Raw genomic sequence first — 26,307 nt, forward strand, 5'->3', positions numbered from 1 at the left:
ATACTCAACAGGGTCACCATCAGGTTTCTCTCCTTTGGGTTCTCTGTACTGGAATCTTCTGGACTTGCAATAGTGGAGGGCATCTTTGCCCCCAAAATGGTCAAGCTTCACTGCAGGGAGAGTGTTTCCTCCTTCTCTCCCCTTACCTGTCTCTCTCTGCTCCCACTTAGCCCACTAAGAGCCAAATCACTATGCTCAGGGAAGAAGAAAAGAATCCATCGAAATTGGCCCAGGAGGCAACCGTAGAGTTTTAAGGTCTCACCGCCAGAAGAATTTTCCTGTTGGACTTCATGATGCCTACAATGCCTAGAACGGACAGGCAGAAGAGGCAGATGCCAACAAACATGCCAATCCAGGCTGCCCCATAGATGTCATCATTGTCAGTGGCTTCGAGCAGCGGGTAGAGGCTATGCTGGTCGGATACAAAGAAGATGCACTCTGCAGTCAGGGCGATGCCGCACATCTGGGGGCAGAGGGCATTCTGTCAGGCTGGTAGTGCAACAGCGTTGGAAAAGGGATGCAAAAGTGTGGGGAGGGGTTAGTAAGAGAGTCTAACTCCATCTCTGCATAGGCTCAAAGCAATGAACTGAGACTCATCGCCAGAAAATCAAACTGCTCCTTCCATCCTATTACTAGGATGTATGCCTCCTCCCACCTGTCACTCTGTCTTACTGCTATTGGGGGAAAGACCCAGGCAATTTCAGACCATCTAAAGTCTGTGGGGCATGAACCACTCAAACAACATCTTGTATGAACAGAACCTCACCCCCCTACTCCCATGGTCCTTCGTCTCAATTCCTGGATTATAATATTTAGACTACTCTTTGTCTGGCACTGAGCATTAGCGCTGGAAGTGACCTTGGTGGTTATCTTTCCCACCCTCTGCATTTTATTGATGAGGGACCTTGTCCTTGAAAGCTGATAACTTGTCCAGAGTCATGGAGTCGGGAGGCAGGGCTGGGCCAAGACCCAGAGATCCTGACTCTCAAGCGCTCTGTCAGCACACTGAGCCCACACAGCCTGACCTCTGAGCCACTCTCCCATCCTGGTACTGGCCTCTGTGTGATAAGGACAAGTAAATGCAAACATCTGTCCCCAGCAGCCTTAACAGCACTGTTCCATGCAAATCAAATCAAGGCGAAATAGGAAAGAAACACCGAAGTGTGTGTGTGGTGGCAATGTTTGCACACGACCACGGTTGACATGGCTTCTTTCGGATTCTTGTGTTTTAAAGTTGGGAGGGAGGGGTTTGGGAGGGGGCATGGGCTAAATGGGTAGGGGGCATTAAGGAATCTATCCTGAAATCATTGTTGCACTACATATTAACTAACTTGGATATACATTTAAAAATAAAAAAAAAAAACATTTAAGTTGGGAGGGAAATATCCATTTTTTTTGACATATCACATAGTTACATACGACTATTTATATAATTAAATTCTAGCTAGCCTATTTTGCTAACACATTTCCTAAAATTAGGAAGAAAAAAGATAGGAAGCCAGTAAGGATATCATGGTTTTCCTTTAAACTCCCACTTTCGATTAATCCAAAAATTGTGATTACAGAAAGAACAGAATTTCCTGAAAAATACTCATTACTTACACCAACAATCACATTTCCAAAAATCAGCAGGCCCTGGAAGCAACGAGCAGTGGAGTCATCTTTGGCCATCTTCAGGATTTCCCCCAAGCTGAGGACACGAGAACATTCCAGCTGAGTAGGACCAGGTGACAAATGTTGCTCCAGGTTTCATAACATGACTCCATCACACTATCACCTGCATCACCTTCTCGTGTTCCAAAGCATCCAAACTGAAGTCAGGCAATCATTTAGCAAGGGAGGGAATTGGATTACTAAGCTCAGGAATCATTGCATTTTTTTTTTTTTTACTGTAATTTTATAAAGAAGGAAAAAAAAGTAAAGCTTGCTAGAGTCTGATCAGTAACTTTCAGTTGTTCTTTAAGGTGGAGAATATACAGACTGTGCACTTCTGAGTGATGCACTGAGGTCCTGCATGTTAACAAGGGCAGACATGGGGTGCTGAGGACTGGGCAGGGCTGAAGCACCCCCAGGTGCCCCAGCATGGCTCTTCCTATCCTTGGTCATGGCAAACTGAAACCCCAAAGGAAAACCCATGGCCGAAGTTGGCAGCTGGTGCCCATATGGGCTACAGGCAGCTGTTAAAAATAATTATTATCAGAATATTTTGTTACCTTCAAAAATAGTTGGCAATTTAAAAAGCTCCCTGGGGGCACCTAGGGGGCTCAGTTGGTTAAGAAGCTGACTCGATCTAGGTTCAGGTCATGATCTCACTGTTTGTGATTTTGAACCCTGCACTGGGCTCTGCACTGATAGTGGGAGGAACCTGCTTGGGATTCTCTCTCTCCCTCTCCTCCTCCCCTGCTCATGTGGTCTCTCTCTCTCTCAAAATAAAGAAACAAACATTTTTTAAAAATCTGTGAAAAATAATGAAAAGTTCCCTGTTGCATGAGGGGGGGCAGTGGGAGAAGAGGGGCTGACATATAGTTCCTGCCATGTGTCGCTCTACTAGGTACTTCACATGCACACATCTGAGTCTCATAGCCCAATTAGGTAGAAAAGAAAAAAGGTGAGGAGGCTCATTTTGCAGATGAAGAAACTAAAGCTTTAATTTAGGTAATTAAGTTCCCTGGGGTCATGCAATGGAAGAGGTAGGCTGGAGACCATGGTCTGTGTGACTCTGGAGCCCAAGTGCATCCCCTCAACCCACACTGGCTCCTAGAAATTATTTACAAGATTTAGTGCTTTGAATGGCACTAAAAAGAAGTGGGCCTCTCCCTCCCTCAGGATTTTCTGGAAGGAACATGAGGGTAAGTGTTTGGGTCAATTACTTTAGCTTTTGTACTTAAAATACCTCCAGAAAAGCCGTCCAGATCTCTTATTGTGTTGTTAATTAAATTAATCACTTCCTGTATTCATGCTTTAAACCAAAATGTATTAAATGATATGACTTGAGTTTTGAGGTATAAAAGATAGGAAGATTGCTGTTTTCCAGGATTTTGTGCTCTCGTCGGGAAGCTAAGACAGGTTCCTAAATAATTTTATTACATCTAGGAAGACCCTAAGTGCTATGGGAGTTCCGAGTAGGGAAGACGTAAGCCTTGCAGAGTATGTGTGGTTTTGGTAAGTAGACTAGAGATATACGTTGTGGTGTGGGAGGAAGTGGGGGTGTGCGGCTGAAATTCCAGGGAAAGGAAATGTCCGGGACCAGAGACCTAGAAAAGCAAGGTGGCGGTGAGGTGGCAAGTGAGTCAGTTTGGCTGAAGTCCCAGTTTGTACAGGGGATCAGTGGGAGGCAAGCCTTCTCAGACTTTGCTAAGATTTGACTTCCTTTGTTACTACTCTAATGTAAGTGTTAGCAGCCTTCCAAAGAATCTCAGCTTCTCCATTTTTCCCTTCCTGGTTCACCTGGGTAGCTGTGGGAATTGAAAGGAATTAAAATTCATGAGTGTTTCTGGCCCAGAGCTGGGTGCATAGTGGGTACTCTATCAATGTTTGCTGAATGAATAGAACCGGGCCATTGTTACAAGATCTTTATGCGTAGTTTCTGCTTAGAAATGGCATTCATTCTTTCCCGCAATTGTTCCAGTAATTGTTAAACATTAGACTGAGTGGAGCCCGAGTGCCCTGAAGGAGTTAATACACAGTCTGCCAAGGGAGATCTTTACTCATGTAACCAGACCAGTCACATTGTAAAGTTCATTACTGGTATGCACAGACATTGCTCCTGACAAGTTAAGTTACCATCTAGAGACATGAATAAATAGACAGTGGAAGGCAGAAGTTCAAACAACACAAGTATAGAGAGTAAAGGGCAAAAGTCTGGAGGCCAAGTGCAGCACCATTTCAACCAGTACAGATTATGCACCCATTTGCTGGGTAGCAGCAGCCTGTTTGTGTTGACTAGTTGGTTAGCAGCAATTCGTTCTTTCAAGGAATGTAAAGTGTGATGACAGCAACATGGGTTCAAAGCAAAAATGACTCTATGCAGTCAAATAAAGGGGGAAATAGGACTATGGATAAAAGGAAGAGAGTATGAGGCTACCGAAGAGGGACTTTATTGGTGCAGAAAGGAACTGAAGATACTCTGAACAAGGGATTTGGCCCGGTGACTCATGAAGCCCCATAACGAACTTTTCCAAAGAGGAACCTGCCACACCGAGTTTTATAAAGGAGGAAGGGACAAATGAGTAGAGGAGAATTGTCCATCAGAGTCAGGGTGGAAAAGTGCAGACAAGAGTGGGAGAAGACAAAGAGTGGGCAGATGAGGGGTTAGTATGAGCAAAAAGAAGAATTAACAGAAGAAACCTAGACAGGCATATGGAAGGAAATGCCAGAGAGGCAGCCTGACTGTATTTATGGAAGGCAGGGATATAGTGATGGTAAAACATTCTGAAGTTGCTGACCACTAGATTTTTCTCCTTTTCCCCTGTGAATTCTCTTCTTCAGGCCTCTGGGATCAGTGACACATAATAACTTAGAAAGTCACTCTCGTCTTCCAAAATAACAAAATGATGATGAAAGCTGCCATTTAATGAGCACTTACAATGTTTTCAGCACATGTTAGGTACTTTATGTGCATTTCCTCTCAACAGATCCAAGAGATGGGTATTTTTTTTTAAGTTTGTTTACTTATTTTTGAGAGAGATAGAGCAGGAGTGTGGGAGGAGCACAGAGAGAGGGAGAGAGAGAATCCCAAGCAGGTTCCATGCTTGGCTCAGAGCCTGATGCAGAGCTTGATCTCACGATTGTGAGATTATGACCTGAGCCAATACCAAGATTCTGATGCTTAACTGACTGAGACACCCAGGCACACCACGAGATGGGAATTTTTTTTTTTTTTTTTTTACTAAAGTCTGTACTAGTTCCTTATGGCTGCTGTAACAAGTTACCACAAACTTCCTGGCTTAAAACAACACAAATGTAACATCTGATGTGGAGGTCAGAAGTATGAAAATGAGGGGCACTTGGGTGGCTCAGTGGGTTGAGCCATCAACTCTTGGTTTTGGCTCAGGTCATGATCTCCCAGTTTATGGGTTTAAGGCTCTCCCACCCACCCCCCAGTGGAGCTCTGTGCTGAGCATGGAGCCTACTTGGGATATTCTCCCTCTCTCTCTCAAAAATAAAATAAATAAACTTTAAAAAAAAGTGTGAAATAAGTCTCACTGGGTTACGATCAAGGTGTCAGTAGAGCTGCCTTCCTGGAGGATCCAGGGGGAGAATCTGTTTTCTTGTCATTTTGCAGATGAAGAAAGGGAGGCTTGAGAGATTACTTACTTTGCCCACCACCACATTGCTAGAAAATGCAAAAGCTCAGATTCAAACCCAGGTCTGCTTGGTTTCGGATCATCTACATAACACTGCAGTTTATAAAGTCCTGTCATGTAGTTAATACTTTCAGTATAAAAAGCAATGCCTGGCTCGCTTCCTTGGCAACCCTTAAGCAGAGAGAACAGGTCCATCATCCTGCTCAGATGAGCCTGTCTTTGCAAAGGTCAGAATCAGTCTTCACTCACTTTTCTAGGTTCTTGTCTCCTTAGCTCCTCGACGTTGCACTAATATTTGTACATTTTCCCCAAACCCAGCGCTGCACCCACATGTTTTTCCAGAGATTTTGTTGAGATGTATCCCAAACCTGCAGTTCTCTCACCCACCCCTTGGGACCAAAATTCTTGGAAAGAAAAGGTGCAAATGTGCAGGTTAATATGACAGTCAACATTTCATAGCCTCTCCTTGGTCATTTGTATTTTAGACTAGGTTGGTGTCTCGAAGATCTAAAACATTGTTGTATCCATCAGATAGCCGCAAATGTCAAGAGAGATGGCAATTAGGGAACCAAGTGGAGGCTTCTGGTGGCTCACGGTGTAGCCTAGTGGCTGTGGTCTAGCTGTGAGCACACTGGACTTGGTGTCAGAATGCTGAAGTTCCAACCCCCAGTCTTGCCCATCCTTACGGTGTATCCCTGGGCAATGCCACTCAGTGTCTACTTCCTCATTTATAAGATGGGTAAAACACAATGTGTTTGGTGGGGTTGTTGTGATCACTGACATAAAAGATGCAGAAGTGGTTGGCAAATACTAAGTCTGTTTACAAACATAAGAAATTATGATTAATAACCAGGGGCATATTTAGGAAGGGCAGGATATTGGGCTATGGTCTTGCTCCATGGACCAGTGGCACTGTAACACCTGGAGCCTAGCCCGGAGGTTTGAAGGTGACTAGTCCCACAGCCAAGGTCTTCCAGGTTGAGGTGAGGCAGCCCCTTCTTCCTTCCCTCTGTCCCCTGACTAGGGCTCAGTCTGCCGTAAGGACCTATAGTCCTTACCCATGTGTGCTTTTTATTTTTCATGGAAGGATTCATGGGGGGAAATAATCTCTTTGGGACAAGAAACAAGTTTCCCAGTTGTGCTTGGGGTGTGGCCAGAGTCAGGTACCAAGCAGCACGTCCACGTGGGAGGGACCCTCTCTGCATTCCATCAGCATTCCTGAACAGTTAACACCGGACACTGGGCTACATTGCCCTGGCTTTGGCTAGCTCCAGGGCCTCTGCTCCAGACTGAGGCAGCGCAGAGCTGACACTCAAGATTCTCCTCTGTGCCCAGGCTGCGTTTTTCCTGATACAGAATTTACTTAGGGAGGACTCTGTTCTGCTCCCCTTGTGCATTCTTTCCTCCTGTTATCAATGTACAAATGGTTTCCTGCACTTTATTGTAAGAGTCTCCAAAGCAGGAGAAGGCACTGGGACCCTGTTTCATTTGTCTTTCTAGGTCCAAGGTGGCACAGTGCTTGACCCATAGTAGGCAGTCAATAAATTATTTTGATAGACAAAAGGCAGACAAAGTAAAATTTAGAAATGTATATTTGAATGAATGAATGAATAAACAAATAAATATATGAGTGAATTGTTTGCATAGACCTCTATTGCACAGTAGGTTAGAGAGTACAATGAAGTGGGGAGAACATGGGCTTTGACTCTGCTACTTAGCAGTTTTGTGAGCTTGGGCGGTTTCTTTTTTCTTGTTTTCTTTTCTTTTCTTTTCTTATCTTTCCTTTTCTTTTCTTATTTATTTTGAGAGAGAGCATGAGAGAGAGCACAAGCTGGGGAGGAACAGAGAAAGAGGGAGAGGGAGAGAATCCCAAGCACCATTAGTGCAGAGCCAAACACAGGGCTGAAACTCACGAGCTGTGAGATCATGACCCGAATGGAAACTAAGAGTCAAACGGTTAGCCCTTTGACTCACCCAGGCACCCCAGCTTGGGCAGTTTCTTAATCTTGTTGAGCTTCATCTCTAAATGGGTATCGTAATAACTCACTCAAAGGGTTTGTGTGAAAATTCAGTGAGAATATGTGTGAAATCTAACACAATATTAGTTACTCAACCAGTACTAATCTTCTCCTCACTTTTGCCTCAGTTTCTTGAAGCAGGTAGACCACGCTAACAGACTTGAATGGTGAAAGTACCTAAAACTAGCCATTCCATTGTGTTTTAAAACACAGAGCCACATTCCCTTTCCAAGAAAATGGGATTTTAATATGGAATGCTAATATATACAACCAGATCAAAATCTGGCTGAAACAAGAGTGGAGAGCTTCTCCTCATCAGCTCGGAATTTCCAAGCCACATGGCAAGCCCCAGTGTGGCTGCAAACCACTCTTCTAGAACTGTCAGAAAAGAAAGATGTAGGAAAAGTACTGAGCTGGAAGGCAGCTACCCAGGAAACTAGGAGACACTCAAGAGTGAAGTTGGGAAACCCGGTCGAAATGACTCCATGACATTACACAGTCTCTGTGTCAAAGAGACTGCACTGAGTGGAAAACTTCTAGGAAACGTTCTTGGAAAACAGGGGACTTCCATAATAGACAGCTGGAGGAGTGTCCCAGAAGGGGTTCCTAGCACACTTGGAGGAAAGGCAACATGATTTCTATGAAAGGAAACGATCAGGCCTGGCTAATCTTTCAGAGTTCTTTAAAGGCTCTGAATGCCTGTGCACAGGGACAGACTTATGAACTTATTTAAGTTAAAAAAAAAAAAAGAAAGAAAAACCTTGACAAATTTTCACACCAATGGCTACTAAAAAAAAAAAAAAAAAAAAAAAAAAAAAAAAAAAAAAGAATTGATTGCCCTTTCCAGAAAGGACAGGCATGGAGAAAGAACAAAAAGGTGAGACAGATAGGCACCTCTCTACATAAAGAACATAAACTGTGGTGTTCTCTAGGGCCTGGTGGTAGATGTGTCTCAAGTTAATAACTTCTTGAGTTTTGTTTCTGCCTGCCTGATGAAGAAGCATTGTGATAAATGCCCTGTAATGGTTAATTTTATGTGTCAACCTGATTAGGATATGGTGCCCAGTTGTAGGGTCAAATACCAGTCTATATACTGCTGTGAAGATATTTTTACAGACATGATTAACATTTAAATCAATAGACTTTGAGTAAAACAGATTATCCTCCACAACATGGGTGGGCCTCTTCCCATCAGTTGAGGTCCTTAAGGGCAAAGACAGGTTTCCTGAGGAAGAAGGAATTCTGCCTCAAAATTGTCTGCAGATTTCACTCAAGACTGCAACATCAACTTCTTTCCTGAATTTTCGGCGGCTCTACAGATTTCAGGCTTGCTAGCCCCTACAACCCCATAAGCCATTTCCTTAAAACAAATATCTCTTTATGTGGCTGAAGACGTAGAGGCTTTGTAGTCAGGTCTCTCATTGTGCAAATGAGGAAACCAAGGCTCCCGGAGGGGAAGTGACTTGTTCAAGATCATGCATGTGTTGTTTGCAGAGTCAAGATTCAAGTCCAGGTCTTCTGACTCTTAATAGCCTTTTATTGAGCTTGCCACTAATCATTCTTCTTTCTAAGGTAGGTAGACACCACCTCCCTTTATGTTTTTTTTTTCTTTTCTTTCTTTCTTTCTTTCTTTATCTATTTTTTGAGAGAGAGAGAGAGAGAGAGCGTGCACACAAGCAGGGGAGGGGCAGAGAGAGAGGGAGACACAGAATCCGAAGCAGGCTCCAGGCTCTGAGCTGTCAGCACAGAGCCTGACGCAGGGTTGGAATCCACTAACTGTGAGATCATGACCTGAGCTGAAGTCTGGCTCTTAACCGATTGAGCCACCCAGGTGCCCTTCCCTTTATGTTTCTTTAAAGTTGAGAGAAACCTCCAATTCCCTGCCCTTGAACCCACTCTTTTCCCTTAAAGGTTAAGCCATAAAGGGAGGCACATAAACAAAGCTAGCAGGGAGAGAGCCTTCTACCATTGCCCTCCATTCAAACTCCTCTCACTAATTACCCTAATTTCCGAAATCCCACAAGAGAGTCACTCCTTTGCTCCTGATTAGAATGTACATCCATGTAAAAGAGGGACAGTGAGGCTCATGAGGCTTCAATGTCAATGCCTCATTGTGAATGATTTTATCAGATCTCTTCTGTATATTTTCAAACAGAGGGGGAAGACACATGAGAGAGAGAGAGAGACCCAAGGAGAGTAAAGCCTCAGTGGGCTAATGTAACTCATCATCTGGGGGCTTGGATCCGTCTTCTGTGGATAGAGACCGGGTCCTGAAAATATGATGTGTCTTCCCCTCCTACCTACCATTTCAGCCCCCAGTATGTATGTATCAGCTATGTCAATTATGGGGTCTATAGAAACTTTCTTGTGTTATTCCAAAGCAGCTCTTCCCTCATAGATAGGTATTAGGTTTGTTTTTAAACCTAGCAGGGATAAAAAATAAGCAAATGGCATGAGCTGAGTTTTAAAAAGTGGGATTGGTAGAGGGCAGAGAGCCAAGTAGTGACTATTTAATTTTTTGAATTATTTTTTTAATGTTTATTTCTGAGAGAGAGAGGGAGAGAGAGACAGAGCACGAGCAGGGGAGGGCAGAGATAGAGGCAGACACAGAATCGGAAGTAGGCTCCAAGCTCTGAGCTGTCCTCACAGAGCCCAATGCGGGGCTCAAACTCATGAACCATGAGATCATGACCTGAGCCGAAGTCGGACATTTAACCGACTGAGCCACCCATGCGCCCCTATTTAAACATTTAAAAAAAATATTTATTTAGTTTTGAGACAGAGAGAGAGAGAGATAGCACGAGTCAGGGAGGGGTGGAGAGGGAGACACAGAATCTGAAGCAGGTTCCAGGCTCTGAGCTGTCGGCACAGAGCCCAACATGGGGCTCAAACTCACAGACTGCAAGATCATGACCCTCACGTCATGAGGGCTCACCCAAGTCATATGCTTAAGCAACTGAGCGACCCAGGCCTCCTGTGACTGTCCACTTTAGAAATAATATCACCCCTGACTGAAAGTATGCAGCTCACCTCAAAGTGTTCAAGAATAGCCTCTGTGAGCCCCACCCTGTGGAAAACTGCCCAGTGGCCTGGCACCATGATGATTTACGCAAATTGCTCAACATCCCAGGAGCTCCTTTGCTCTGGAGAAGTGCAAACATTTTAAAAGGCTGGAGTTTTCTTTTTTTTTTTTTCTTGTGCCCTCATTCAGTTTGTTTTCTTATAAAAATTACTCATATCCATAGTGTTGATGTTTCCAGACACATTGAATAGGTCTAAAAACTATTGCTCACTAAATAAACCATTTTCAAAGTAAAAGAAAAAGAAATAAGACTCTCCCACCAAGCATGAGATCATTTCTTCAAGTTCATTACCTCTTTTCCTCACCCAAGTTTGTTGGACCAGAAAACACGCAAACCACACCTCAAACTCTAGCTCATGCTAGGGAAATTTGGATTAACAAAGGAAAAAAAAAAAAACCCAGAGAAATAGGAGAGGAAGAAATAAGAAACACACTGTGCTGTTACCTTAGCCCTGACCTTGAAACCCAGAACAAGAGTAGACAGTTTTATGACTTACAGGGGAGAATAAAGGTGGGTGTGGGGATTTTAGATCAGGACAATTGCTAGTCTGCTTAAATTTAGGGTAGGATGAGTCGCTGGCAATGATGAAAAGCAGTGCTTGTGCCTGTGGCTCTGACACCCATGGCTCACAGCATCCACTGGTTTTTCTTGTTTTAAAGCTCTAAACCTGCTCTACTATGGCAACTAGTAGTTGGATGTAGCTATTTTCATTCAAATTCATTCAATTAAATAAAAATTAAAAGTTCAATTATTTGGTTGCACTAGCCACATTTTAAGTGTTCAATAGCCACATGTAGTTAGTGGCTATTGTATAGAACATTTCCATCATCACAGAGGATTCTATTGGACAGCACTGCTCTAGACTCCTGATGCTTGCCGTGGTGACTTCAGAGAACTTGACCCACCTGAAGTCAGGAATAGGATAGAAACAATGGCTCAGGCATTCTCAGCCACGTGAGGACCTCAGGTGTGGGTAATGCCAGCCGGATGCCCAGCCCCAAGGCAGGAATGCTATGGAGACTCCTTGGGGGAGGTGAGGTTAGGGCGACTCTTCATGAATTTGGTCTTTGCCCCAGTTAGGGAACATCAGGGGTGTGTGCAGCCTGCATGGGCTGATCAGTGTTTGTTCTGGGTGAGATGTAGGCAGGAGAGGTCAAAAAGAAGTTCTGAGATTTCATTTGTTTTTCTTGACTAAATGGTGTATAAATTCCCCTAGGGATTTACAAGTCTATGATTCTTTCCAGGTAGTTTAAAAACAAAAAAATGGGTGAGTTGGTTTTTAAGCCTATTGTAGCAGAAAGCAAAATAAGAAAATTTTCTCCTCATCAAGAAGGGCTAATCAAAAGGAAAACCATTTCTTTACAAGGTTTGAAAACTATATAAATATATATAAAACATATATATATATATATATATATATATATATATATATATATAATCTAAGTTCTTTCTTCCTGTGCTTAAGCAACTCTATTCAGGTAAGAAACAATCAACATTATCTTTAATTTTAAAAAGACATTAAAGGGCGCCTGGGTGGCTCAGTCGGTTGAGCAACCGACTTTGGCTCAGGTCATGATCTCACAGTTTGTGAGTTCGAGCCCCGTGTCGGGCTCTGTGCTGACAGCTCAGAGCCTGGAGCCTGCTTCGGATTCTGTGTCTCCCTCTCTCTCTGCCCCTCCCCCACTCATGCTCTGTCTCTGTCTCAGAAATAAATAAACATTTTTTAAAAAATAAAAAAATAAAAAGACATTAAAATTAATGATATTCAAAATGTATTAAAAGTCTTTGAAGCTACTTGTAAGTGGGGTTTTAAACCCCACTTATATTATATAAACTATAATTTTATATATTAATATATAAAATAATATTAACATTATTTGAAACTTATTTCATTTTATGTGTAGAAATGTTGTTAGAATGAAAAATATAGTTAGGACCTGTGGATCCTGTAGATCAACTAATTGGTGAAGAGTAAAAATAAATTATGTAAAAGTAACGTTGTGTAGATAGAGCTAATTTGTTGACTTATTTCAACGGACACATTTATTAAACAGAACTGTCTGCAGGGAAGAAACATGAGTAAATAGCCCCACAAATCCCATTATGAGTAGGCAGGACCAAATGATTTCTGATGAGACAAACAGGGAACTTTCTCTCTACTACATTATTAAGAAAGAACATGATCCGTTTCCTTAAATTTTATTTTTGCTTCTCAGACTTCACAAGGAAATTGGGGTCCACAAACCGGGGTCTGTCTGAAATTCTAATCAGGAGATACAGGTTTTCCCAGGATTCTTGGATTTTTCTTGGTCTTTCTATTGGGAAAATTTGAGGTTGAGATCAGGATGGGTGAATAATACTCCCAGAAGAATTTTAATCCCTTTCTGAGAACTGGACAATATCAAATGGTTTAAGAAAGCAATTTGTACCATTTAAAGTAAAAGAGAACAAAATCGCTACAATATTCTAAATAACAAAAAATGACAGATCTATTCATGAGGACATTATCTTCTCCTCTGCTCTCTTTTGGACCCCAGCTCACCTCCCAGGAAAGCAACCCAACCGTTGAGGGTGCAGTTGGCTTCCCTGCACAGTGAAATCAGTCTACTCACCAAAGTGCCCACTGCTCTTCCTTCCTCCTCCTTGTCTTTCTTGTGCTGAGCCGGCCCACTCTGCAGGCTGCTCCAGCCTGAGGTGCTTTTCTACCCAGCACCAATTCTGTGAACCTCCACTAGGGAAGGGTGGTCTGTGATTGGGAGGAAGCATCTCACATGGGCTGGGCCTGATGCTGCCCGAGCTTGCCTTGCTGAGGCCGGAAGTAACAGGAAGTTTTCAGGCAGTAGATTTCTGCTACTTTTGGAATGTGTGATTCTGACAAATGGAAGCACCTTGACAGGGCTCAGCTCAGCTCTCCTCTGGATTTCTCCTGGGTCTGGGCTTTCCTGGAACACACACTACTCAGGGCTTTTGTTTTTGTTTTGATTTGGTCTGGTTTTACTATTTGATCCTTAATTGTGCTTTTGTGCCTTTAAAGGCCCATCTATTTTTCCTGACTGCTCATGGTCATGCTGGTACATGCAGATCTGTCCAGGGTCATGGCTAGTTTCAGTTTCTATAACTTACATATGCTACATTTAGGGGGAGAGTGATACACTGTAGGTGGTCCAAAGGCTAATAAGGGGCAAGAGATCTGGAACAAACAAGACTAGAGAAATTCAGGCATAGAGAGAGGGCTCAAGGAATTATCTGATGATATGATGATATCCAATTCCTCCCTCCCCTCCCCTTCCCTCCCCTCCCCTCCCCTTCCCTTCCCTTCCCTTCCCTCCCCTTCTGTTCCTCTGGAGCCACCATGTGTCATACACAGCAGCAATAATTCTTTGAATGTCTGCTAACGTATCATGGTATGTATGTACAGTAATTTATTTAGCCTGTAGCTGGGGATGGGTGATGGCAGTAATATTAGAATTTATTGAGTGCTTTAAGCAATAGACTCAGGAGTTCTCATGGGTCTGGATAACCTCTGTAACAGGTTAGGTTCTTCAGGGAGCAGACTCTGGTACAAGTTTAGTGTGCAGTATATTTCTTAGGGAATGCCCTTGAGATTAACAACCTTGGGAAGGAGAGGGAAGAAATAGGATTGGGTAGAGAGAGAAGACAAGTTGCCATGCAGGTGGGACAGCCTCAGGCAATCCCCTCTCCCTAGACCGGAAGCTCCAGAAGAGGATGGCTTGTCACAGTTGTTCTTCATTGGGCCCCTCTGTGACCAGTCCTTAGATGTAGGTTGCCCTGGGAAAGCAGCTTTCAGTAGCTGAGGCGATCGATCCCTGAAGGGAGCGGAGAGTGGAGGCTGGGGGTGCCAGTACTCCCAGCAGCCATGCAGCACACTCCCCCTTGTTGAGGGGGCCTGCACAGGGCATCTGTGTGTCCATCACATGCCTTAATCCTCCTCAGCCCTCCAGGGCCTGTTTAGACACAGCATGATAACTCACACAATGGAATTCTATGAAATTGTGAAAAAATGATGCCATAGAAAAAAATTGTAATGATGTGGAAATATGTTCACTTATTTATTCAACAAATATTTACTGAGAACTTTTGTTCTCAGTAAATACATGAGAAGATGTGCCAGGCACTCTTCTGAGTGCTAAAAGTGAAAAAACCAGGATATATATATATATATATATATATATATATATATATATATGAATTGATATGTATATACATGACGAATGTAAAATAAATATCATCAGGGTTATATCTGGATGATGTGATATGGTTGGCTTTTATTTTCTTCTTTTTATGTCGACAGTTCCTGTGTCTGCAAAGGATCTCTATTACAATTATAGAAAGAAAAGCATGTAAATTATTAAAAACATGCTCTTTTGGAAATCTTTGTGATAAAGCAGCAAGGAAGCAAATAAGGACATATGTTTCCATTCATATCCTAGGCATTTTAGGTTCTGTTACTAGGATGATGTGGGGAGAAAATAAACATGAATCCTTTTCAAAATATACAATGTGAACCCAAAAGCCCATAACAAGAAACAAAAGACCAGCTAGGAAAAAGATTAATTTTCCAACAATAATTACAACTCCTCCATTCTTCGTACATGTCCAGAATCTGGAAATAAAGAAGAGTATGCGTGCCCCTCTCTGCCTGGCCATCCCACTGTACCATCACCCTATGCTTTTTCCTTTTCTGTGGTTGTGCCAAGGCAAGTTAACAAACCTGGTTGACTAATGCAATGTCTTACCGAGCTACAGGCTGTCGGTGCTATCCACTCCCTCAAACTTTCCAACCCCCATGGGTCTTCTCTCTTTCATCTTTGGGACAAGGGAGCACTGGAATGTTTCTCTTCATAATCAGTGCAGTCCCTAAATGGACCCCTCACTTCAAATCCACTTTGTTATGGGGGAGGGAGGGAGCTGCAGTATAAACTGGATGGGAAAGCAACTGGCCCATCCTGGAAGTTCTGAGCTCGGAATGTGAGTTACTTAATGGCTTTTTCCCTACTCACCATTTTCTTTCTTTTCTTTTCTTTTTTTTTTAAGTTTATTTATTTATTTTGAAAGAGCGAGAGATAGAGAACTCTGAAGGGGCAGAGAGAGAGAGAGAGAGAGAAAGAGAGAGATTGCTAAGCAGGCTCTGCACCATCAGCACAGAGCCCGATGCGGGGCTCAAACTCACAAACTGTGAGATCATGACCTGAGCCAAAATCAAGAGTTGGTGGCTTAACCGACTGAGCCACCCAGGCACCCTCTACTCACCAGTTTCAGGAAAAAAGAATTCTCAAACCATGATTTGTCTGCCATATTTTCAAATCTTCTAAAAGTCCCAGGCACTGTAAAATTTACCTTTGACAGTGACCCTATGAAGTATATACTATTATGGCCCCCTGTTTAATAGATGAGGGAAGCAGGGGTTGAGGAGGTTAACTTCCCCATAGTTCCAGAGCTATTTAGGAGTGAAGACTCCCATCAGTCTGTTCTCACCGCCTACACTCTTAACTACTATACTGTACTATTTGAGTGTACTTAGACAATTGGTGTAACTTTGAAAATGATATCAAAATCTCGGGGCGCCTGGGTGGCGCAGTCGGTTAAGCGTCCGACTTCAGCCAGGTCATGATCTCGCAGTCCGTGAGTTCGAGCCCCGCGTCGGGCTCTGGGCTGATGGCTCAGAGCCTGGAGCCTGTTTCCGATTCTGTGTCTCCCTCTCTCTCTGCCCCTCCCCTGTTCATGCTCTGTCTCTCTCTGTCCCCCCCAAAAAAAATAAACGTTGAAAAAAAAAATTAAAAAAAAAAAAAAGAAAATGATATCAAAATCTTAATGTGATTTTTTCCGCTAACTAGTTAACGAGGTGAATAGAGAGTAGAATATCTTTCATGGCATATATAAAAAGCCATTGTCTGCAAAACTGGCTCGCAAGTAAGTCTCCCAGAGCACCTAAGCTCCTGGTGGAGTAGAGCAGGTCACTAATCAGAGCTCAGCTTCTGTATTAGAAATAACTGAGCCAAACCTGCAGACTGAAGTGCCCAGGTTCGCCAATTCACCAGTGCCTCTGAAAACTGCTTTTTTTCTGGCAGGTGTTGACTCTCTATGCTAATTTTACTGAAAAGTATAGATTCAGGCTTTTTGGCCTTTAATGTGTCCTCTCTGTTACTCAGTTGTCCTCTTGCTCAACATTAAGGACATTCTCATATTCTTGGCTCCTGTAGATGATAAATGCTTAATTCAGTTCACATTTTAGAATATGGCTACCAAAAAACAACTTCTTAAGTCAATGTAGTCCTCTCCCAGGAAAGGGATGTGCCATTATGTGGACTCTTATAATTGGAGGGGACTTTAGGCCATTTCAATAACCAGGCATGGTTATTATATGGAATTGTTACATGGAATAACCATATTCCAATAAAATAACCAGTTAGCCCAACTTTTCACCCAATGAAAGTCTCTATAATATTTCTGATATCCAGTATTAAGGGGCAAGTCTATGAAACTTGTTGTGTTTACTGCAGAGATATTGTTGAGGATGCCATACACAATCATCCACGTTGGGTCTGAGAGGTCCCAAGGCAAAACATTCCCTTTTATCTCAGTATCTGTAATGATGATATTTTTTCCTAATCAACTGGTTTGTTTTAAACTGTTAAACACTGTAAATCTATAGTCAAATTCTATCTTCCCTCCATTCTTCCATTGAAACTGCTTGTCAAGTTACAAACAACCTCTGTTTTGCCAAATCCTGTAGACACTTGTCTTCATTTCATTTGGTCACTCAGCACAATTGATACAGCTGACGAGTCCATTCTCCTCTTCTGGTTTCCATACTACTTTATTCCAATATTCTTGTCATGTTTCCCCTAGTTCTCTGGTTGTTCCTTCTCAGTCCTGTCTCCTCTTGGGCCTGACCAATTCTATTAGAAGATTTAAGAGCTGGATCCAGCTCTCAACTCTGAATCTGGCTCTGAACCTGTACTGCCATCGGGAGAATCAGCCCCTCTCTCCTCACTCATTCCCACTATTTCCTGGTTAAAATTTCTATAAGATAAAGCAACATTGCCTGGATTTAAGGAAAATAATAAGAATTCCAGGTCTTTGTTTTCTTACAAGGACAGCTGTGTTTCTCTGCTTTTCTTCTGGAACCTACTCTTTCTTTCTTTGGCCATCAGCTCTTGGAGAACGGTGAATTAGGTTGTGGCTGCTCTCAATATGATATTTAGTAAGTATATATACTTCTGATTTTTTAAAGTTTTTATTTTATTAGATATTGGGGGCAGAAAATTCTATGATGCAATTTAAAGCTACCCTCTTGAACAGAAGTGTCCTGAGAATATTTAAGAACATAAATCAGACTTTGTTGTTCCCCCTCCTTAAAACCGTTCAGTGGCTTCCCTTTGTGCTCAAGAGTAGGATCCAAACTCCTCACCATGGCTTATAAGTTGCTCATGTATTCTCCAACTTCTTAGGTACTAATTTAATCCTATGTGTGCTCCAACCACACGGCTTTCCATTCCCATTGGTGGAAGTCCGTGTCCCCTACTGGTTCCAGGCTGCCTCCTTGTCATTCTTCAGGTGCAGCTCTGCTCCCGCTTCCTCTGAGAAGTCTTTCCTGATGGCCCTTTCTAGTGTAGCCTGCCCTCTCCACTAGAGTTACTCTCTCATATATAAACACATTTTATTTGCATCATAATAATCAGGCTGGTATTACCTTGCTTATTTATTTGTTGTTTTTTCTTCCTCTGCCTTTGCTACCTCACTGAAACTAGAATAGTTAAAAAAATTTTTTATTATGTTTATTTATTTTGAGAGAGAAAGAGAGAGAGAGAGGGAGAGTGAGAATTGGGGGAGGGGCAGAGAGAGAGGGAGACACAGAATATGAAGCAAGGCTCCAGGCTCTGAGCTGTCAGCACAGAGCCCTACGCAGGGCTCAAACCCATAAGTGTGAGATCATGACCTGGGTCGAAGTCAGATGCTCAATCAACTGAGCCACCCAGGCGCCCCTGAAACTAGAACAGTTTAAAATGAATGAATGAGTTTCTGATTGGGGAGGTTTAGAGGAATTAGATCTTTTGTCCTTGGGGGGGAAAACCCATTGCATTAAATAATGCTTGAGAAGAGCCAAAAGTACGTAACCAAAGTGCCAGTTTTATGAAAGTATCTGCATTTCTTTATGTATTGCCCTAAATTATTCTCTGCTTTTAAAAAATTCATTATTTTATTTGGATAACAAAATGAATGCATGTCCATTGCAGAAAATAAAAATCACGAAACCTCCTTGTCCAGTAATAAGTACAGTAAGCATTTGGTGTAGAATCATTCATTCAGGAACTATTTGAGGTACTATTGCTTATCAGGTACTGTTCTAGCAGGCATTAAGCAGACAAAATTCCTACCCTTATGGCACTTCTGATCTTCTTTTAGTTTTCCTCCATGTAATTAGGATCACAACTTATTTACAGTCTTCTAAAACCATTATTTTCATTTATAATATGGTATAGGCATTTCCCTATGGGATTATTCCATAACATAATTTTGGTGGATGTATTATATCTTGCCATATGAATATGCTATTACATATTTAACCGAATCTCAAAGGTTGAAAATTCAGATTTTTAATTTTTCAATATTATAAATAATGTGGAGAATCTTCTTCTTTTTTTTTTTTAAGTTTATTTATTTTGAGAGACAGAGAGAGAGAGAGAGAGAGAGGAGAGAGAGCAGGAGCAGGGGAGGGGCAGAGAGAGAGAATCCCAAGCAGACTCCATGCTATCAGCATACAGCTCAATATGGAGCTCAAACTCAGGAACTGTGAGATCATGACCTGAGCCAAAATCAAGAGTCAGACACTTAACTGACTAAGCCACCCAGGTATCCCATGGAGAATATTCTTATACATCATTTTTTAAACACATTTCATTATTTCCTTAGTGTAAATTCCTAGAATTAGAATTTCTGACTAAAGGGCATATTTGTTTTAAAATGTTTGGATTTGGGGTTCCTGGGTGATTCAGCAGGTTAAGCATCAGACCCTTGATTTCTGCTCAGGTCATGATCTCACTATCATGAGATCGAGCCCCCTGTTGGGCTCCACACTGGGCGGAGCCTGCTTAAGATTCTCTTTCTACCTCTCTCCCACTCTCCATTCGTGCAAGCATGTTTACATGTGTGCACTCTCTCTCACAATAAATATATAATCAATCAATCAATCAATCAATGATTGATCCGATTGCATTCCAGAGAGGTTGTAAAATGTATATTCCCCAAACAGTGTAAGAAAGGGTCCATTTAGCTGTACTTTCAGACAGATTAGGTGCTACCTTTAAAAAAATTTTTGTCTAGGGGCATCTGGGTGGGTGTTGGTTAAGCATCCAGCTCTTGGTTTTGGCTCTGTTCATGATCTTGCAGTTCCTGGGATTGAGCCCTACATGGAGCTCTGTGCTGGCAATGAGGAGCATGCTTGGGATTCTCTCCCTATCTCTCTGCCTCTCCTCCACTACTGCTCTCACTCTCTCTCTCCCTAATAAACATTTAAAAATATTTTTTTCTATAAAAAATATTTAAGTGGTATCTAATTTTTAATTTATTTTTCTTTGGTTATTTACATGTTTTCTTCAATAAATTTCCCATTCATGTTCCTGGACTTTTTCTTTCATTGGGAGTATTTATGGTTTTAAAAATTGATTTGTGGGTATCCTATGACTTCACTCATATGAGGAATTTAAGATACAAAACAGATGAACATAAGGGAAGTGAAGCAAAAATAATACAAAAACAAGGAAGGGGACAAAACATAAGAGACTCAAATACAGAGAACAAACTGGAGGTTGCTGGAGGGATTGTGGGTAGGGGGGTGGGTTAAATGGGTAAGGGGCATTAGGGAAGACACTTGTTGGGATGAGCACTGGGTGTTATACATAGGGGATGAATCACTGGAATCTACTCCTGAAATCATTATAGCACTATATGCTAACTAACTTGGATGTAAATTAAAAAAAAAAAGTACATTTAAAAAAATTATTAAAAAATTGATTGGTGGGAACTTATTACATATTTAGGATATTGATCTGTCATTTTGACTGCAACTATTACTATTAATCATTTGCATTTTTGCTAACTTTTTTCATACTTTTAAAATATGTCATATCAATTATATATTTTTCTTAATGATTTTCACTTTGGCATTATGCTTAAAAAAGGCTAACACAAAACTTTATATTTTCCTATTCTTTTACTTCTGTCAGTCTGTCTCTTTCTCTACTTAACTCTTTATACGTATATGTATATAGTTATGTATATGTATATTATATGGTTTGGGATAGATCCAACTATACTCATCCAGATAATTAAACAGAAATTATAGCAACATTAATTGTATAGATATGTTGTAATCGATCTGTGGTTGGACATTTTTGAGGTTGGAAAATTCTCCTTTCTTCTCAGTATAAATTTTTGACACAAATCTTTTCTTTTTTTAAGTAGGCTCTATGCCAAGCATGGAGCCCGATGCAAGGCTTGAACTCACAACCCTGAGATCAAGACCTGAGCCCAGATCAAGGGTTGGACGCTTTACCAACTAAGCCACCCAGGTGCCCCGACACAAGTCTGTATAATTTTATATATATAAAAACAAGGAAGGGGACAAAACATAAGAGACTCAAATATATAATTCTCCAGGTCAGTGTCATTTCTAGGAGTGTAATTTGACTATATGAGTGATTTCACTATGGAGCAGTTTTGGTGATGACAAGGTGGGGCTCTGGTAGTAGGTGACTGAAACAGACTGTAAAGGTCATTAGGAAGGAGGAGTCCTTTGTTACTCACAGCTCACTCCCTTTCCCCTGTATCTGCCCACACAGCCTTTGGAGCCTCTGAGGCTCTGCCTGGAAAAATGTCTTGTCCCTCCACTCAGTCACCTTTGTGGGTTTTGAGGTGGAACTTCTGTTCTGGTTTACCTGTCCTATCTGCTTTCTGTTTTCAGAAATCACAAAAATCTCTGTGTCTTCTCCCCCTCCTGTTTTGAGTATCAAGATGGATTTACTTCTTTCTGTAAATCTTTACTATAATTTTAATGGAGTTTGAGAAGAACTGCTTTTTCTTTTTTTTTTTTTTAATTTTTTTTTCTTTAACATTTTATTTATTTTTGAGACAGAGAGAGACAGAGCATGAACGGGGGAGGGGCAGAGAGAGAGGGAGACACAGAATCGGAAGCAGGCTCCAGGCTCCGAGCCATCAGCCCAGAGCCCGACGCGGGGCTCGAACCCACGGACCGCGAGATCGTGACCTGAGCTGAAGTCGGACGCTTAACCGACTGAGCCACCCAGGCGCCCCTTACCTGAGCAATTCTAATGACCCTCCCTCGCTGTATTGGATTTACTTCTTTCTGTAAATCTTTACTATAATTTTAATGGAGTTTGAGAAGAACTGCTTTTTCTTTTTTTTTTTTTTAATTTTTTTTTCTTTAACATTTTATTTATTTTTGAGACAGAGAGAGACAGAGCATGAACGGGGGAGGGGCAGAGAGAGAGGGAGACACAGAATCGGAAACAGGCTCCAGGCTCCGAGCCATCAGCCCAGAGCCCGACGCGGGGCTCGAACCCACGGACCGCGAGATCGTGACCTGAGCTGAAGTCGGCTGCTTAACCCACTGAGCCACCCAGACGCCCCAGAACTGCTTTTTCTTAAAGTAAAAAATTAAAACACAGAATTAGGCACTTAGCTTTGCCTGTTGGAATCCTATCTGTTCATAACAACCGGTCAGACTACCACTCTCTGATGTTATAGTGTGTTGCAAATTCTGCCAATGCTACAAGAAAAAAAATAGCCTTTTGAGAGCATGATAAGGCACTGGGATACCAGTATTGTTTGCCACTTGTAAAAAACACAGTTCTCAGAGTTTTAGCCTTACAATGTTCCTAAATGACTGATGTGAAGACTCAAGCATAGATACACAGATATCCGGAACCAAATTTGTCCACACCTCTGTACATAAAAATATATCTAGACACATGAGCACAAAAACATCAACAGACATAATTGTGTGTGTGTGTGTATATACACACACACACATATACTTACTTATATATTCACATTGATTACATAAGAGAAAAAGAAGGTAAGTGGAGGAGAGTGGGTGGAGTAAAACTGAGAATAAGTCAAGAAATGATAGGAGGCTTTATTGTGGAAATCATTTCACAGTATACACATGTATCTATAATCATTACATTGTACACCTCACACAATGTTATACATTCTGTCTCAATAAAGCTGGACACACATATGTGCTTGCATACAAAATAATAGGAAGCTAATTCAAAAAAATAAAGCATATGCAAAATACCAAAGAGTAAAACAAGGGAATTTGAAAGAATGGAGGAAATAGGATAATTCTCCTGGAAGGCTCGGGTATTCCTGTTTATAATGTTTCTGAGTTTCATAGCTATTCTCTTTCACTCACCTCTGTCATAAAGCGGACTTAAAAATATTAACGTCCTGGGGCGCCTGGGTGGCTCAGTCGGTTAAGCATCTGACTTTGGCTCAGGTCATGATCTCACGGTCTGTGAGTTCCAGCCCCGTGTCGGGCTCTGTGCTGACAGCTCGGAGCCTGGAGCCTGCTTCGGATTCTGTGTCTCCCTCTCTCATTGACCCTCCCCTGTTCAAACTCTGTCTCTCTCTGTCTCAAAAATAAATAAACATTAAAAAATATATATTAACGTCCACACTTATTCTTTTTTTAGAACAGCATTTTTTTTTGAAAGTTGTTTTTTGTTTTTTGAATGTTTATTTAATTTTTTGAGAGAGAAAGAGTGTGTGCAACAGTGGGGGGAGGGGCAGAAGAAGAAGGAGAGAGAATTCCAAGTAGGCTATAAAACCCAACCAGGGCTTGAACCCACAAACCATGAGATCATGACCTGAGCCAAAATCAAGAACTGAAGCCCAGATGCTTAACTAAGCCACCCAGATACCCCTTAGAACAGCTTTATTGGTGTGCAATTCACATACTATAAAATTCACCTTTGAAGCATACAATTCAGTGCTTTTTAGAACACAGTTGTGGACCATTACTGGTAATTCCAGAACATTCTCATCACCCCCAAAAGAAACCCCCTATTCATTGCATTCACTCCCCATTACCTTCTTTCCTCTGCCTCTGACATCCACTAATCTACCTTTTATCTCTATGGGTTTGCCTGTGTTTGATATTTCACGTGTATGGGATCATATAACGTATCATCTTTTGTATCTGGCTTCTTTCCCTTAGCAGAATGTTTTCAAGGTTCAGCCAAGTCATAGTCCTTTATCAGTACTTCATTCCTGTTTATAACTAAGTAATATTCCATTGTATGCACATGTCACATTTTTTCATTTTTAGTTATTTAAAATTGTGATAAAAAACATGTAACATGCTGTTGACTACCATACCCATTTTTAAATGTGCAGTTCAATGGTGTTAAGTACATTCACATTGTGCAACAGGCCTTCACAATTTTTCCACCTTGCAGAACTGAAACTCCATGCCTACTCAAAAACTCCCTATTTTCTCGACCCCCCCCCCCAGTCCCTGGTACCCATCATTTTACTTTCTATGAATGTGACTATTTTAGATACCTTATGCAGGTGGAATCATAAAATATTTTTTTGACTTGCTTATGTCATTTAGCGTAATGTCCTCAAGGTTCACCCACATTGTAGCGTGTCACAATTTCCGTCCTTTATAAGGCTAAATACTATTTCATTTGTATATACCATATTTTATTTATCCATTCATCTGTGGATTATCACATTTTTTATTTGTTTGAGAGGTAGAGGGCACAAGTGAGCAAGGGGCAGAGAGAGAAAGAGAGAATCCCACGAGGGGCAGAGAGAAGGGGAGAGAGAGAGAGAAGTGGGGGGAAGCAGGCCTCACTTGAAGCCTTATGTTCACCTGGGCTTATGTTCACCTGAAGCAGGGCTTGAGCTCACCGGATGTGGGACTCAAACTCATGAACTGAGAGATCATGACCTGAGCCTAAGTCAGATCCTCAACAACTGAGCCGCTCAGGCACCTGATTATCACATTTTTAAAACCCATTCATCACTTGCTGGACATTTTGCTTTATTTCCACTTTTGGTTATTGTGAATGCTGATAGGAACATTCATGTACAAACTTTTGTGAGGCTGCATATGTTCAGTTGTCCTAGGTATATACCTAGGTGTGGAATTGCTGAATCACATGATAATACAACATTTAAATTTTTGAAGAGTTGCCAGACTGTTTTCCAAAGTGGCTACACCATTTTACATTCCTCTCAACAGTGTATAAGTGTTCTAATTTTCCCAAATCCTTGTCAACACTTCCTTTTGTTTGTCTTTTTGACTACAGCCATGCCAGTGAGTGTGAAGTGGTATCTCATCTTGGTTTTGATTTCCATTTTCCTAATGATGGATGATATCACATTTATTCTTTAAATGGAAGAGGGGAGGCGATAAGGGCCAGGAAACCTGGTCTAGTAGCTTTACTTTCTGTTACTGTGAGATCAGGGTGGTAAGGAATACAGCGAGGGAGGGTCATTAGAATTGCTCAGGTAAGGGGCGCCTGGGTGGCTCAGTCGGTTAAGCGTCTGACTTCAGCTCAGGTCACCATCTCGCGGTCCGTGGGTTCGAGCCCCGCGTCGGGCTCTGGGCTGATGGCTCGGAGCCTGGAGCCTGCTTCCGATTCTGTGTCTCCCTCTCTCTCTGCCCCTCCCCCGTTCATGCTCTGTCTCTCTCTGTCTCAAAAATAAATAAACGTAAAAAAAAAAATTTAAAAAAAAAGAATTGCTCAGGTAAAATGGAATATTAATACTGTTGATGATAATACCACTAAAATAATAAGAGCTAACAGTGCCAGGCCCTTTTCTAAGTGCTTTTTCATGTTATCTCACTTAACCCCTGGAACACTCACACCTCGTATCTATAGGAGTAACTCCTTCTTCAGAAGCATCCTTGGAGGATTCCTTCAAGGGATAATGTATCTTTTTGTTCTGACACGGAAACTTTTTTTTTTCTTTTGTTCTTCTACTTCTCATCTCTTTATTTTTCTTTTCGAACAGAGAGAAAGTTGAAACAACAGCCTCACTTTCTTGTCTGTAATCAAAGTTATAAATAAACTATTGAGTTAGAGACCAAGTGGCCTCTTTATTACAATATGAACATATAATATAAGCACATAAAGGTCATGAAAATGACTGCTTTGATGATAATTACAAAAACAGTAACGATTTTTATGGTTCATAAAACTCACACATCCATAGTTGTATTCATCATCCCTGTTGCCTAATCCCAATGAATGGTTCAAGCCAAAAATGAAGGCTGTCTTTCCCATCTCCCTCTCTATGAACACCCACATTGTGTCACTTCCTATTACTTTGACTTTCTGTCTATGCCTTAAATCTATCCATTCTCTCCCTCTCTATTCCAACCCTTGTTTAGGCAACCATCATCTTTCACCAACTATGATAATACTTTCCTAATAAATGTGCTCCTCTCACCTATCAGTCCCCACTCTGCAGTGAGAGGGAACCTGTTTGAGATGCATGTTGATCATTCCACTCTTGTATTTAAAAACCTTTTGGTAGTTTTCCATTGAGCTTAAAATAAAGTCCAAATTCATGACCATGGTTGAGAAGGCTCTGTATCAGCTACCCCTGTCTACATCTCTGGTCTCATCTTACAACACTCTCACTCTTGACTCCTGCTACAGTTTTCTCTTGGGTCCCTGAATGGGACAGGGAAACTTCTTCCTGGTAGCCTTCTGCTCCAAAAGAGATCAAGTCCCTCTGCTACATGCTCTTGCAGTCCTCAGGGTATCATCTCGGTAGGCATATATATATATATATATATATAGAGAGAGAGAGAGAGAGAGAGATTTTATATAT

At 41.6% G+C, this 26,307-nt stretch overlaps 2 protein-coding genes across 5 annotated transcripts in view; one reads left to right on the forward strand and one right to left on the reverse strand.

The window, feature by feature from the left end:
• Positions 1-13,177, reverse strand: part of UPK1B (uroplakin 1B) — a 30,185-nt gene extending 17,008 nt beyond the window's left edge. For 3 of the 4 annotated variants that reach the window (XM_047874151.1, XM_047874152.1, XM_047874149.1), the window contains exons 1-3: positions 13,020-13,177; positions 1,603-1,690; positions 263-463 (exon numbers count right to left, since the gene is read on the reverse strand). In XM_047874151.1, the coding sequence (XP_047730107.1) occupies positions 263-463; positions 1,603-1,671 (270 nt within the window). In that variant the 5' untranslated portion in view covers positions 1,672-1,690; positions 13,020-13,177. Of the gene's footprint in view, positions 1-262; positions 464-1,602; positions 1,812-13,019 lie in introns of all 4 variants that reach the window. The other variant, XM_047874150.1, reaches the window with a different exon arrangement.
• The window catches only part of IGSF11 (immunoglobulin superfamily member 11), a 263,579-nt gene that overhangs the window by 20,169 nt on the left and 217,103 nt on the right, over positions 1-26,307 (forward strand). The window lies entirely within an intron of this gene.

This window comes from Prionailurus viverrinus, chromosome C2 (genome assembly GCF_022837055.1).
Source record: "Prionailurus viverrinus isolate Anna chromosome C2, UM_Priviv_1.0, whole genome shotgun sequence".
Lineage (NCBI taxonomy): Eukaryota > Metazoa > Chordata > Mammalia > Carnivora > Felidae > Prionailurus > Prionailurus viverrinus.